At 46.7% G+C, this 14,980-nt stretch overlaps 3 protein-coding genes across 4 annotated transcripts; all 3 read right to left on the bottom strand.

Annotated features, from left to right (window-relative positions):
- Positions 1 to 21: 21 nt before the first annotated feature.
- LOC120680605 (uncharacterized protein At4g26450-like) lies at positions 22 to 4,582 on the bottom strand. Its single transcript, XM_039962103.1, has 4 exons — positions 2,281 to 4,582; positions 1,340 to 1,520; positions 1,165 to 1,213; positions 22 to 452 (listed from the first exon to the last, which is right to left on the bottom strand). The coding sequence occupies exons 1-4, from the start codon at positions 4,239 to 4,241 to the stop codon at positions 400 to 402; spliced, it is 2,244 nt and encodes a 747-aa protein (XP_039818037.1). The 5' UTR covers positions 4,242 to 4,582; the 3' UTR covers positions 22 to 399.
- A 1,242-nt stretch (positions 4,583 to 5,824) lies between these two features.
- Positions 5,825 to 7,746, bottom strand: LOC120681121 (putative magnesium transporter MRS2-D). Its single transcript, XM_039962656.1, has 6 exons — positions 7,348 to 7,746; positions 7,126 to 7,269; positions 6,913 to 7,041; positions 6,616 to 6,761; positions 6,335 to 6,494; positions 5,825 to 6,221 (listed from the first exon to the last, which is right to left on the bottom strand). The coding sequence occupies exons 1-6, from the start codon at positions 7,744 to 7,746 to the stop codon at positions 5,940 to 5,942; spliced, it is 1,260 nt and encodes a 419-aa protein (XP_039818590.1). The 3' UTR covers positions 5,825 to 5,939.
- A 2,496-nt stretch (positions 7,747 to 10,242) lies between these two features.
- Positions 10,243 to 14,515, bottom strand: LOC120680607 (uncharacterized protein At4g26450-like). Of its 2 annotated transcripts, XM_039962105.1 has the most exons (4): positions 12,388 to 14,515; positions 11,493 to 11,673; positions 11,314 to 11,362; positions 10,243 to 10,664 (listed from the first exon to the last, which is right to left on the bottom strand). In XM_039962105.1, the coding sequence occupies exons 1-4, from the start codon at positions 14,262 to 14,264 to the stop codon at positions 10,612 to 10,614; spliced, it is 2,160 nt and encodes a 719-aa protein (XP_039818039.1). In that variant the 5' UTR covers positions 14,265 to 14,515; the 3' UTR covers positions 10,243 to 10,611. The 2 variants fall into 2 exon arrangements, with proteins under 2 accessions (XP_039818039.1, XP_039818038.1); XM_039962104.1 differs by having other exon boundaries at positions 10,243 to 11,362; positions 12,388 to 14,480.
- Positions 14,516 to 14,980: the final 465 nt, after the last annotated feature.

Raw genomic sequence — 14,980 nt, 5'->3', positions numbered from 1 at the left:
ATCACTAGAAAAGAACGCAGATACAGCAAATAAACCATTTATTTTGCAGAATATCGAACTGTTTACAGATGACGAATTGTTTGGAAGGAATATTGGGATTGGCTTCCATTCTCTTGAATTGCATGACAGACAGCTATGCAGCAACAACTCTTTACATCAGCTATGTAGCAAGCCAGGGCAACTGAACATCTCTACTCTACTCCACTCTGACGCGGACCCTGGTACCACAAAAGTGCCAATATGGCCTGGAATATGCATTGACATGCTGCTGCCGCACGGCCATATGGGATTCTATGTGTTAGGCACAATCTGGTGCTTTATTTCTGTCTATGCAAGTGTTGCGGAACGCGTATTTATCTGTCAAACTCTGCGACAGTTTCAGCAACACGAGTCCATTCCTCAGAAGAACTTCTCGTAGTCTTGAGGTTGCTGGTCCCAAACCTCCATAAAACCTGAAAATGAAATCATAAAGAGTAAAAAATCAACAAGGATCTTAGAACAGGATGCATGCTAGCATACTAAGAAATAGTTCCAGGCTACCAGCGAACTAGACAGAAAAGGCCCTGGTGCTGATGATTTGTGCACAAGTTTGAGCCACATTTCTTGGCAACAACAAGAAGAAACTGACACAGATTATGAGAACATCACATCATACGTTAAAATACCCTTCTTTAGATTTCCCGGTTTACTATACAGCGCAGGAAGTTACACAGACTAGAGATCTTTATACTTGGCCAGCCTGCCCCCAAAAAAAAAAAGATGGCAAAAGCCACCTATGGAACACATTTCCACTGGAACTATCTATCTCCATTGGATTAAAAAATATAATAATATATGCTGCTTGAAGTGAACAATTCGAATATATCTATACTGCATGAATTTTGGGAGATTGGAGAATGTAAAGACGCCATGTATATCTCCCTACTCTTGTCACCCTTGTTTTCTCATTTAATAAATTGAGAAATTAAAGCTTAGGCCTATCTCTTGTGGCCTTTTCAAGTTTTAAACAGCCATTCAAAGTAAAAAAAAAGGAATGAGAGAATGTCAGCAAAGCCACAAATGGAGGCATCGTGACATACAAATATGCACTACACAGCTACCAACAAAACAACAATATAAAGCGCATAATTGTAGAAAGACTAATTGAAGAAGTAGAAAAGTTACCTATGTCGCCAAGAGAACTATATATTGAATCATCCATGACAGTTATGCCCTGCAGGAACAAAAAAGGAAAAAAGATGTAAGTATCCCATTACAGATGACACAAATGAGGCAAGATCTTGCTGAAATTTATTCATAAGTGTATATGTGATGGCTAAAAAATAGCAGTAAACCTAACCTCTGAACCATTTAGGTCCATCCCATCTTGAAGGTCTGTTTGTATTGATTGGTAGCATGGCATATCAGCACCAAGGTAATCTGGAATCGCAAGATTATAACCATCTTGGATACCATGAAGGGCATCAGTGTTCGTGGGTGGGTTCGCCATATTCTCCATGCTAGAATATACCATCTCATCTCTGATTGATAGTAGATTGGATTAGTACACCAAAATGCATCAGATTGGAAGTGTATGGCCAGATGCCACAGGGGATAAAGAAATAAGCATATCTACTAAACAACAGTTAACTGGTGCATATACTAACATAACATGGCTGGAGATTGGCTGCTCCATGTTACCAGTGCACCGTGCAGAAATAACTGTGGCATGGGCCTATAATACTTAGACAATTAGATTGAAAGACAGTGACCAGTCCGTCTCCAACAATGCTATGACATAGTTTCTGTAATCAAAATGCATGCTAGCCAGAAATCTGTAACAAGTCTAATCAATGTTCCTAGGGGTAAAAATTGACTGCACTATAGCCCAATGGCCAAAGCCCACATGCTCCAGCAGCTATGAATGGGCTCCATGTTTTACTATACTAAAAATAAATGTGAAAGTGCATTTAATGATGTTGACTATCTGACATAATGGCAAGATTTACAAGGAATCAGGCATGGACCGATTTTGTCGCAGGGCAGCTGGGGACCTTGTTTGCCAACAGCAGTGTATTTAGCAATGACTTGTAGCTTGATTAAAAAAAACTTGTAGCTAACACTCATAATTGTCAATAAAAAGATGGTCATCTAAAGGTAACTAGTCCAAGTTTCCCATAGGGCTCTGATTCCCTATATTTTATCAACCTATAATATCAGAAATAAAAAAAAAAACATAACATTTGCTCTATGACTCTATGCATCTTTACCACAATGAAACAGCAGATAAGAACAACTCACTTTGCTTTTGAAGTGTCACAAACACCAGCTTCAATTGGTGAGTCATCTTCTATATCAATAACTTGAACAGCCTTATTTCCCAAAGGAAACGTGTTGGTATTATTTGAATTGTTACCGAGAGTTGTTCCAAAGTCAACTTGCTGATTATCTTGCAGCTCCACTGAACATCCAGCAGTGGAGATCTGGCCTAAACGAGGATCAGCTCGCATGTCAGCAACCTCTGGACTACCAACAAGGTTGAGATCACGTATTTTAAATGAGCTAGACTGACCAAGCTTTTCCTCTTCCATTGTGACAGAACCTTCTGCTTTGATATTAGATAATAACTCCGAATCAACTGTTTTATCTTTATCGGGTGGATCAATCAACAATTCATCCTGTGACGGCGTATCTAAATTGTAAATTTGTATTCCTTTCTCAACTTGCAAACTGAAGCTATTCTGGTGAGAAGCAAATGAAGGGGACAGTTCACTGGGCTCCTTATTATCCTCGACCCCATATTGTTGAGGACTGCTATTCTGTTCTTCCCTCTCTTCTTGTGTTTCCTTTTCATGGAATGTCACTGATTCTGCCACATGATTGCAGGTAGTGCTTTGTTCACCATGTTCTTGTCTGACCACCTCATCTTTGCTGTCTTCCTGGATACTGGTCATGGAGTTGGTGTTGACTTCGCCATCCATTGCCATCTGGGACATTCCTTCAGCGGTAACCAGACTGACCTCTCCAGACACAGGAAATTCTCTTTGGGCTGGCCGTGCATTCCTGTTTGCAAGCACTGATCGCGGTCTTGTTGGAACTCTTGCAAAACTACAATAGTTTAGTAAATTTATAGGATCATTAGGTAAATTGGTCTCCATAATGGAGACATCATCTGATGTCGTATCATCTTCAGCCTTCTCGTGCAAAGTCTTATCATCTTCAACCTTCTCACTCAGAATGCCACTATGTTCAGGCCTCCCATCTGAGACTTTTTCACCAGAGGATACTGGCAAATGTTTTGTCTCAGCCTCTTGAAGAACACCAGAAGAATCATTGTTGTCATTACCCTCACAATTCAACGTTTGTTCCACTACCTCTGAATTAGACACCACACTGTCCTCCTGCATTTTATTTGCCTCATTCTCATCCTCCACCTCATGCGGAGCATCAGCTTTCTGCTGAAAATTGCTGTTAGAACTAGCCTTTGATCCAGTATCCTCCAGCTCTGAGTCCCCCATCGCCTGTGTCTTTGATGATGGCCCCTCCCCAGCCACCCCTGATATGCTACTCCCAACCTCATCAATCCCATCACTGCTTCGCCGATCGCGTTTGAACCCCGGAGCCCCATCCTCATCGTCCTCGTAATAACTCCGGGTATCCGAATATCCCCTGTTCCTCCCCCTATCCCTCCCGGAATCCGAATACCTATTGTCAGCCCCAAACTTCCTCTTCCACCTTCCATTGTAGTTGCTGCTGTTGCTGCTACTGTAATCGCCACCTCGGTGCCGCCGCGAGCGGGCGTTACGAGTACCACACTCATCATCGACCTGCCGCCGGCCACTCCGGGCGTTGTAGTACGTCGGGGCTTCCTGCCCCGCCGGCGGCGGCGGAGGAGGAGGAGGAGGCAGCTGGCCCCATCCCCCGGCACTGACTGCGCCGCCGCGCTGCTGCAGGGAGCCCGGCGGGAGCACGCCCTTCGCCACCAGGTACTCGGCGGCGAGGTGGCCGGCCTCCAAAAGCACTTCATACTTGTTCAGCGGCGGAGGTGGAGGCAGCGCGGCCGCCGGGACGGGAGGAGGAGGCGGCGGCGGCGGCGGCGGCGGCGGGTAGAACTGCTTCGGGCCGCGGCCGTAGGCGGCGGCGCCGCGCGCGAACGGCGGCATGCGGCTGCGGCTGCCGCCGTGCTGGTACTGCATCCGCTGGGGGTAGAACTCGGATCGCGGCGCCGGCAAGCTCACGCCCTGCTGCTGCGCCCAATCCATTCCGCGGGGGGCAGAATCAGATGCACCGAGAGCAAATCGAGAAAACGGAAATTGGAGACGGGAAATGGATTGGGGGGCGTGACATTCTGGGCTTCTGGCGCGCGGATCGAACCCTAGGCGAGGGGGGCGAGGCCGAGGACTCACGTCACGGGTTGACCGCGGCGGTGGAGGCGGCTGAGGCGGCGGCGGCGACCATCGGAGCCGCGTCAAACGGAGTCAGGGTTGGTGTGGCTGGAACGGATGATTAAAAAAAATGAAGGGGAGATGATGAATTTCCTTGTCCTGTCTCCCTTCCATAAAAATGGAGGAAATTTTGAGAGTGATTTGTGAGAGATCCTATTTCGATGTTTCGTAATCAGCAAGTTTGTTTTCCTTATCTTTAGCTTTTCTGGTCGGTCGGTCGTTTCGTCTGGTGAGGGCGTGCACGAGTGGTTTTTTATCGGCACGGTGGGGTGTTGTTGGGTGACGGATAGGTGGATCAGAGAACTATTTGGGTGAATTCGTTAGCGAGAGAAACGGGCACTTGCATGCAGATTGTTATCAGGGTTAGGTCGGACACGTCACACGTCAATGCTAACCATTATCCGAAGGTTATAGATAGTTGCTAGCTTAGTTTATAAGAAATACAAGTTGTTTAGGACAGTGATACGGTCTCCAAAATATAACTTTGACCGGTTATATTTTTATGAAAGTGTTTTAAGACGAATCTATTCATATGGCTTTCACCTTTTCAAGCTCAATAACTTAAAAATTATTCATAATTTATATTTTCAATGTTTAATATAAACCTTATCAAAACGACTTCTAAATCCTACAGAGGGAGTACTCGGTATATCCATAGATAGTGCAAGAGATATATTCTCCAATAGCTTAAATAAGAGACAGTACTTCTTTCTCGCTTCTACCCGGATAAAAAAGTGACGTGACATAGTTATAAGCTAGATGGAAGAGCTCAAATTATGTAAAATAAAAAAACTGTACTAGTTACTATTTGGATGGGGCACGTAAATAACACATGAATTGTAAAAGAGGCGCAAACTTCCAAGAGGTATCATGGAAAAAGTTCTCTGAAATCACCAAGTATCTTATAAAAATTTCATATAGTGTATCCTTTGTTTGAAAGGGCGCTCTAAATATTTTCATATAGGATTCAAAACTGACGAGATTTTTTCTATTTTTCATTTTTTTTTCTAGAGGAAGGTCTTAGACTGACCTCTTGGGTAAACAACACGCCATCTTTTACAGTTCGGGGTCTTTGGATTTAATTGAAATGTAAATTAAACTATAAATTTAGACATGTATTCATATCCAAGAAAATTCTTAAACTATCCCAAAAATACAAGAATATAGCCTCGATCCGATCTATGTCTGGTGTCGAGGGGTCGGGGGGGGGGGGGGGGGGGGGGACTTTGCAAGATACTTTATCCGTCACAAATTATTAGTAGTTTTAGCTTTTCTAAATATATCAATTTTGTTTTGCATCTAAACATGATTGGGACGGAGGGAGTAACATGCATGGTTCCCAGGGTCTTCTGATGTGTTAAGGAGTTTTCTCTAGCAAGAGAGATGCAGATGCACTGGCTTATTCAAAACACTTCGGCGCCTCCTCCCCTCTCATCAGCATTCACCATCCCATACCCCACTCGTGCATTCATCTGCACGTCCAAGCCCGTTCCATGCTCCAGTAGACCAGTAGTGTCACTGCAGTATGCCGCTCCTCCTGTAGCAGAGCAGCGCGACGAGGTAGACGGCGGCGGCGGCGCCGACGATGCCGCCGGTGACCTGCCAGAAGACCCCCTCGGTGGCGGCCGTGTAGAGCGGGATGGTGATGTTCATGCCGAAGACGCCCGTGGCCGCGATGGCGCAGCTGACCACCAGCGTGCCCGTGGACAGCATGATCCCCATCTGCAGAAGCTGGTTCTGCTTGTCGTCCAGCATGATGTTGATGTAGTCCTCCGTGTCGTCCACGTACTCGCGCAGCTTCATCATCATCAGTTCGAAACTCGATTCAGTTCGTCGCGATCCATGGCAAGAAAGCTTTAGCAATTTGGTTCGTCAGTCAAGAAGGAAGCGATCGAGATGTGCGTTTGTACAGCGGAGAGCTTGTTCAGGGTGCCGTCGATCTGCACGAAGTAGGCCTCCAGGAGGATCTCCAGCTCGTCGATCTTGGGCGTGAAGACGGTGGCGGAGGTCCCGTTGCCATAGCCGCCCTCGGATGATCCTCCTCCCTCTTCTTCGACCTCTCCGTCGCCCCTGCATCACGCACGCATTGGCACATTGAAGCTACCGGCCTACCGCTTGTGTTCTGTTCTGCCTGACACCGAGGCGCTCTTTCTAGCTGCTTGGAATTCATCAGCTTTGTTTCGATCGGTACCTCTCCTCCTCGAACTCGCTCGGCTCGTTGTCGACGCCGGATCTCGACGAGTTGGCGTCAGCGGCCTGGTAGGCGAGCTTCTCCGACAGGTGCATGGCGGCCATGTCCACGTCGTCGTCTAGCAGGTGTTCGAGTTCATCCCTGACCTGTCGACAGATGCGCGCGCGGCAATGGCGCACGATCATATTACAAGACGTTTACGAATTTCTGCCACAGATACTACTGTCTTTGAACGACATTGGAGATCATCTGGATGAGACCGACTTCGACAGAGTGATGATCGAGCAACTTGATTACCTTCTGAACTCTCCCTGAAATCGCAACCAATCGGCTCTTTATCTGCCTCACGCGCTCGAGGTTGAGAGTGCTGACATTGGAGCTCAGCTCGTCTAAAGCCGGGTACGCCTCTTCCTCCAATGTACAAGTCTGAAGAAACAGACGAGCTTTTGAAACAGAACAGTTGAGCGCTGCGATCTGGCCACTGACAGGGCAGCAGGCAGGCCATTGTACCTCTTGTTCAAGCGAGTTGCACGCGAACTCGAGGCACACCTCGAGCGCCCTGAACTCGAACGGCAGGGCCTTGTCGCGTCCCAATGCTTGGTCGTCCTTGCCTTCGCCGCCCACTCCAGGTGCCGGCGGCGACGCACCGCCGTTCTCCGCCGCCTCGTCCTCCTTCCATTCCACCGTAAAAACCAAGTAGACCTTTGCTTCAGGAAAGAGTCCAAGAGAAACGGCCAAGGAAGCCGGCGGGAGAGAGCGAGGAGACCGAGGACGTAGAGAGACCTGCGGCAGCGGCGCGGCCGGGGCGGGGGTGGCCATCAGGCGGGCGCGGAGCTCGCGGACGAGCGGCGCGACGGCGGGGTCCCGCGGGTCCGGGACGAGCACCTCGGTGGCGGTGATGACGGCGCGGACGCGCTCCAGGTTGACGACGACGGCGCGGTCCCGGCCCATGATGCTGGACGGGTAGGACAGCGCCGGGTCCAGCGCGCGGAGGTCGCGCGCGGGGAGCCCCGTCCGCCGCATCAGCTGCTGCTTGCCGATCGCCTCGACGCGCCACGCCCCCGCGCCGGACACCGCCGCCCACTCCCCCGCCGCCGCCACCCCCGCATGCCTCCGGCGCGTCGACGCCATGGCCGCACGCACGTGCGGCTCGGAGCTGCAGCTCGCTCGCGCCGCTGGCGCGCGGTCTTGGCGTCCGCGGCGAGGCGGCTGCGGCTATGTCTGGACGTACGCACGCGCGTGGCGGCACGAGCAAGGGAAACAAAGCTTCAAGCTGCGGCCTGCAGGGGCGGCCCGCTCGCTGCCCGTGGGCCCTGCCGCCCCTCGCGCCTCGGATCTGCCCCGCCGGTTTGGTCTGGTCTCTGCGAGGCTCTGGTCGATGCCGGGAATAAAAAGAAAAGAAAAATGCACGGCTGGAGTTGCTGCTCCCTCCATCCACAAAAGAATGTAATTATAAGATACATACCCGTCATGTTTGGTCAAATTTATATTAAATAGTATTGGTACTTATGTCTCCAAATAAATTTATTATAAAAATATAATATGTAACTAATCTTTTTTTTTGAATTACACCAGGAGCACTGGTACATCATTTAAGAACTCGGTTGGAGCACCCACGCTGACCGCACGCTCAAACGCAGGTGAGGCTACCTTGGTGGTCCCAGAATGCGCCTACTGAGCAACTCACACCCTAACACACACCACACACACGCTCAGCCTCCCCTCTGGGGAATTTTCCCCGGTGAGACGCGCGGGTTGTCCCCGACGGGGATCGAACCCGGGCGGGTGGGCTGCACACCGGCAGCGCTCACCACCCGAGCTAAGCTCGGTTCTCATATGTAACTAATCTAACAGTACTTATTCTGTATCATGAATATTATTATCTTTTCTATAAATTTAGTCAAGCTTCAAACTGTTTGACTCATCAAAATGCGAGAATTGCATCATTTTGTGGACGGAGGGAGTACTTCCAGAAGAGGTTACTGCCGTAGCCTGCAGGCACGCACAAATGAGCTTGTTTTATCGGCAAGCCGTTGCCGTTAGGAATAGTAGTAACAAGGCAGTCGTGGATCATTAGTGTTCGTCCTTGCGAGCTGGCGACCGAACTTAGCTTACTGCAACTGCTTCACTTGCGTCGCTGCGTGTGCGTTTCGATGAGCGGCTTCTGATTCATCTGGGCTAAGGACCGCCCAATGTGGAGCACAGTGCTATATATACTCCGGTAAAAGTTAAAGTGAACGGATTGGTTTGGTACTTTTTTCTAGAAGAATCTGTCTAGCCGGGTTTGGGTACACAGCTAATTATTCTTTCTATTGGTAGATATATTGGTACTCGAGGAGGACGCGTGCGTGGTGGCTCGGTTAACATCAAGATTATGCTGCTCGATTCGCATGTTGGATTCCATCAACGTCGAGACATACCGACATAATCTCTTGAAAGTACTCGTATGGATAGGATGCGCCTCCCGTATATATTCATAGGATAGGATAGATATGGATATATGTTCAATGCGTAAATTTTTAACGAAGCCAGCAGCTTGTGTTTCTCTTTGTTTTCCTTAAATCCAAAACGTCAAGTTTGATTGACCGGATTTAGTTTAATTATTTGATTTAGTTCAATTTCAAAGGACCGTTAGCTAATTCCAGTTTGAATATAGGTTTTATTGTTAAGGTCTTGTAAATATCTTTGGTCCCACTGTTCGCGGGGGTTTACCGGAGGCCTGGCCGGTGAACACGCGTACGCGTCACTCGGGAAAGCCCGCCGGCTGGTGATTTGGACGGCCTCACGGGAGGCGTAGGAGCATTTCTTACTAAAATTTAGTCCCTACATCACATTAAAAAGAATTTTATTATTTAATAATATTAAATAAACTTTTATTACAAAACTAATTATAGAATTTCTAGGCTAAATTGCGAGACGAATCTAATGAGGCACATTAATCCAAAATTAGCGGATAGTTATTGTAGCATCACTAAAACAAATCATAGATTAATTAGGCTCATTAGATTCATCCCACGAATTAGCACTTATCTTTGTAAAAGGTTTTATAAATAGATTTTATTTAATATTTCTAAATAGTAAGATTGTTTAGAACTAAACTTTAATTCCTATGATCCAAATGTTTTCGATCCGTTCAGAATTTCCGATGCGGCAGCCTTGTTCCAGGAGAGCCTTGTTCCAGGAGCGACAAAAGCTGCGTTTGTCCCTGAAAAAGCCGGTCCTTTTCTGGAAGAAAGAGCTCTCTGTTCCAGGAGCGAAGATTCAGAGTGAGAGTTTCTAGAATTATCTAGAGGCACTTTGACTGTTAATTTAAGGTATTAACTAAAATCAGTTTACAAAACCATCTAGGAATTCTGATGAATCTAATGAGATCTTTGACCACGTAATTTAAAAATGGTTACTATAGCATCACTATCGCTAATTATGAATTAATTACCGTCATTAGATTCGTCGCAAAAAATTACTCATATGTGAAAAAAATTTACAAATATACTTCATTTAGTACTCTATATATGTAAGATTTCATTCTCGGCGTGCGTGTTCTAGAACGCAAACCAAATAGGGGACTTCAGCCTTTACTTTTTGTCTCATCACAGAAGACCCATATCGCTTCTTCTTTGATCAATAAGCACCAAACTTCCCATCTTTATATTTACCTCGCATGATGGTTCCTATATGTGAATGGCACACAATATAGGCAGGATTGTTTCTAAAAGGATATAAATCAGTAGTAAGTCGCACAGTATACTTAGAGAGTTTACATGTCTAACGTTAAAAACTTTTTATGCAATTTTAGAGAGTTTCCATGTCCAACGTTTAAAATTTTATGGATCTAAGCGAGAAACTGACAGTCTCTAATGCATGCTGCTGCCGCACGGGCATATGGAATTATATGTGTTAGGCACAATCTGCTGTTTTATTTCTATCTATGCAATTGTTGTGTAAGTCGTATTTATCTTCAAACTCTGCCACAGTTTCAGCACCATGGTTCCTTCCTCAGAAGAACTTCTCGTAGTCTTGAGGTTGCTGGTCCCAAACCTCCATAAAACCTGAAATCAAGAGGAGTGAAATTCAACAAAGGTCAAGGATCTTAGGACAGGATGCATTCTAACATGCTAAGAAACAGTTCCCGTGAACTACACAAGTTTGAGTCACATTTCTGGGCAATGACAACCAGAAACGACTCAAATTATGAGAGTATCATACATTAAATTACCCTTCTTAGATTTCCCGGTTGACATATACAGCACAGGAAGTTACACAGACTATAGATGGTTACTTGGCCAGTCGGCCCAAAAAAAAAAGATGGCAAAAGCTACCTCCCAATGCACCATTGGAACTATGTATCTGCATTGGATTAAAAAAAATATATATGCTGCTAGACGTGAGCAATTTCAATATATATGTATTGCATGAATTTCTGGAGATTGGAAAATGTAACGACCACATATGTCTCTTACTCGTATCACCCTTGTTTTCTCATTTAGAAAATTAAGAAGTTAAAGCTTAGGCCTATCTCTTGTGTCCTTTTCAAGTTTTAAACAGCCAAGCAAAAAGAAAACTAAGAGTGTCAGCAAAGCCACAAATGGAGGCATCCTGCCATCGCGGCATACAAATATGCAATACACATCTACCAACAAAATGACAATATAAAGCGCATAATTGTAGAAAGACTAATTGAAGATGCAGAAAAGTTACTTATGTCACTAAGAGAACTATATATTGAATCATCCACGACAGTTATGCCCTGCATCAACAATAAAGAAAAAAAGGATGTAAGTACTCCACTACAGATGACACAAATGAGGCAAGACCTAACTCTGAAATATATATCGGAAGTGTAAATGTGATGGTCTAAAAATAGCAGGAAACCTCACCTCTGAACCATTTAGGTCCATCCCAGCTTGAAGATCTGTTTGTATTGATTGGTAGCATGGCATATCAGCACCAAGGTAATCTGAAATCGCAAGACCATAACCATCTTGGATACCATGAAGGGCATCGGTGTTCGTGGGCGGGTTCGTCATGTTCTCCATGCTAGAATACACTATCTCACCTCTGATTGACAGTAGATTGGATTAGTACACCAAAATGCATCAGATTTAAAGTATGTGGCCAGATGCCACAGGGGATAAATAAGCATATCCAGTAAGCAACAGTTAACTGGTGCCTAGACTAACATGGCCGGAGATGGCTGCTTCATGTTACCAGTGCACCGTGCACAAATAAGTGAATAACTGTGGCACAGGCCTATAATAATTAGATTGAAAGACAGTGACCAGTCAATCTACAACACTGCTACGGCATAGTTTCTGTAGTCAAAATGCATGCTAGCCAGAAATCTGTAACAAGTCCGATCAATGTTCTTAGGGATAAAAATTGATTGCACAATAGCCCAAAGCCCATACGCTGCAGCAGCTACGAATGGGCTCCATGTTTTACTCTACTAAACTCTAAACATAAATGAGAAAGTGCATATCTTGCTGTTGACTATTTGACATAATGGAAACATTTACAAGGAATCAGACATGAACTGAGTACTCGCAAGACAGCTGTCGACCTTGTTTGCCAACAGCAACGTATTTAGCAACAACTCATTGCTAACACTCATAATTGCCAGTAAAAAGATGGTCACCTAAAGGTCACTAATCCAAGTTTCCCATAGGGCTCTCATTCCCTGTATTTCATAATATCAGAAATAAAAACAAGACACTCACTCCATGACTCGAAATATTGTTCACCAGAATGAAACAGCAGAGAAGAACAACTCACTCTGCTTTTGAAGTGTCACAAGCACCAGCTTCAATTGGTGGGTCATCTTGGATATCAATAACTTGAACTGCCTTATTTCCCAATAAAAATGTGTCAGTACTACTTGAATTGTTACCGAGAGTTGTTTCAAAGTCAACTTGCTGAGTATCTTGTTGCTCCACTGAACATCCAGCAGTGGAGCTTTGGCCTAAACGAGGATCAGCTCGCATGTCAGCAACCTCTGGACAACCAACCAGGTTGAGATCGCATATTTTAAATGAGCTAGACTGACCAAGCTTTTCCTCTTCTATTGTGACAGAAGCTTCTGCTTGCGTATTAGGTACTAACTCAGAATCAACAGTTTCTCCTTTATCGGGTGGATCGATCAACACTTCATCCTGTAGTGGGGTATCTAAATTGTAAATTTGTATTCCTTCCTCAACTTGCAAACTGAAGCTATTCTGGTGAGAAGCAAATGAAGGAGACAATTCATTGGACTCCTTATTATCCTCAAGACCGTAATGTTGAGTGATGTTCTTCTGTTGTTCCATCTCTTCAGTTTCACCTTGTGTTCCCTTTTCATTGAATGTCACTGATTCTGCCACATGATTACATGTAGTGCTTTGTTCAGCATGTTCTTGTCTGACCACCTCATCTTTGCTGTCTTCCTGGATACTAGTCATAGAGTTGGTGTTAGCTTCTCCATCCATTGCCGTCAGGGACATTTCTTCAGTGGTAACAAGACTGCCCTGTCCAGACATAGGAAATTCTCTTTGGGCTGGTCGTGCGTTCCTGTTTGGAAGCACTGATCGTGGTCTTGTCGGAACTCTTGCAAAACTACAATAGTTTAGTAAATTTCTAGGATCATTAGGTAAATTGTTCTCCATAATGGAGACCTCATCTGACGTCGTATCATCTTCAGCCTTCTCGTGTAAAGTCTTATCATCTTGAACCTTCTCACTCAGAATGCCACTATCTTCTGGCCTCCCATCTGAGACTTTTTCACCAGAGGATACTGGCAAATGTTTTGTCTCAGCCTCTTGAACAACACCAGAAGAATCATTGTTGTCATTACCCTCACAATTCAATGTTTGTTCCACTACTTCTGAATTAGACACCACACTGTCCTCCTGCATTTTATTTGCCTCATTCTCATCCTCCACCTCATGCCGAGCATCAGCTTTCTGCCGAACATTGCTGTTAGAACTAGCCTTTGGTCCAGTATCCTCCAGCTTCGACTCCCCCATCGCCTCCACATTCGATGATGGCCCCTCCCCAGCCAGCCCTGACACGCTGCTCCCAACTTCATCAATCCCACCACTGCTTCGCCGCTCCCGTTTGAACCCAGGAGCCCCATCCTCATCGTCCTCTTCATAACTCCGGGTATCTGAATATCCCCTGCTCCTGCCCCTGTCCCTCCCTGAATCCGAATACCTATTATCAGCCCCAAATTTTCTCTTCCACCTTCCATTGTAGTTGCTGCTGTTGCCGCTACTGTAGTCACCACCACGGTTCCGCCGCGAGCGGGCGTTACGAGTACCACACTCATCATCGACCTGCCGTCGGCCACTCCTGGCGTTGTAGTACGTCGTGGCTTCCTGCCCCGCCGGCAGCGGAGGAGGCGGTGGCAGCTGGCCCCATCCCCCCGCACCGACTGCGCCGCCGCGCTGCTGCAGGGAGCCCGGCGGGAGCACGCCCTTCGCCACCAGGTACTCGGCGGCGAGGCGGCCGGCCTCCAAGAGCACCTCATACTTGTTCAGCGGCGGAGGCGGAGGCAGCGCAGCGGCCGGGAGGGGCGGCGGCGGCGGGTAGAACTGCTTCGGGCCGCGGCCGTAGGCGCCGCCGCCGCGCGCGAACGGCGGCATACGGCTGCGGCTGCCGCCGTGCTGGTACTGCATCCGCGGGGGATGGAGCTCGGATCGCGGCGCCGGCAACCTCACGCCCTGCTGCTGCGCCCAATCCGTTCCGCAGAGGGGCAGAATCAGATGCAGCGATAGCAAATCGAGCGAACGAAAATTGGAGACGAGAAATGGATGGTAACGAAACAAATAAGAGGGCGTGAGGATTCTGGCTGGCCGATCGAACCCTAGGCGAGGGGGGGGGGGGGGGCTGAGGCGCCGGCGACGATCGGAGCCGCGTCTAACGGAGTCAGGGTTTGTGTTGCTGGATGATTAAAAAATGAAGGGGAGATGATAAATTTCCTTGTCATGTTTCCTTTTCACCAGTGGAGAGTCTCTGACACGTGTTACAGAAAAAATATATTTATTTTAAAAATAATTTGATTACACCAAACAACTACTAAAGAAATTAACCTTATTGATTAATACTATAGAAATCCACTCTAATCTAAATTAAACGGACTTAGTAGGAACATTCTTCAGTTTTGATGCATCTAGTCGCCCTCATGCCGCTGGATCAATCTAGTCGCCCTCATGCAGACCTGCCACCGCACTGACTCCCTGCCCCAAAATCCTACTCCTTTATGGCAGAGATGCTGCTACCACAGTCAAGAACATACTGTGTTTGGTTCAGTGCCACCGTTTGCCACGCCACACCGGTGGCCGCCACAGTAGTCTAGGCTGCTGTTTGGATGAGGTATAAGTTGTGGCAGCCT

The sequence above is a fragment of the Panicum virgatum genome, chromosome 7N (genome assembly GCF_016808335.1).
Source record: "Panicum virgatum strain AP13 chromosome 7N, P.virgatum_v5, whole genome shotgun sequence".
Classification (NCBI taxonomy): domain Eukaryota; kingdom Viridiplantae; phylum Streptophyta; class Magnoliopsida; order Poales; family Poaceae; genus Panicum; species Panicum virgatum.
The sequence above is the reverse complement of the archived record's forward strand: the minus strand, read 5'-3'. Positions and strand labels throughout refer to the sequence as shown.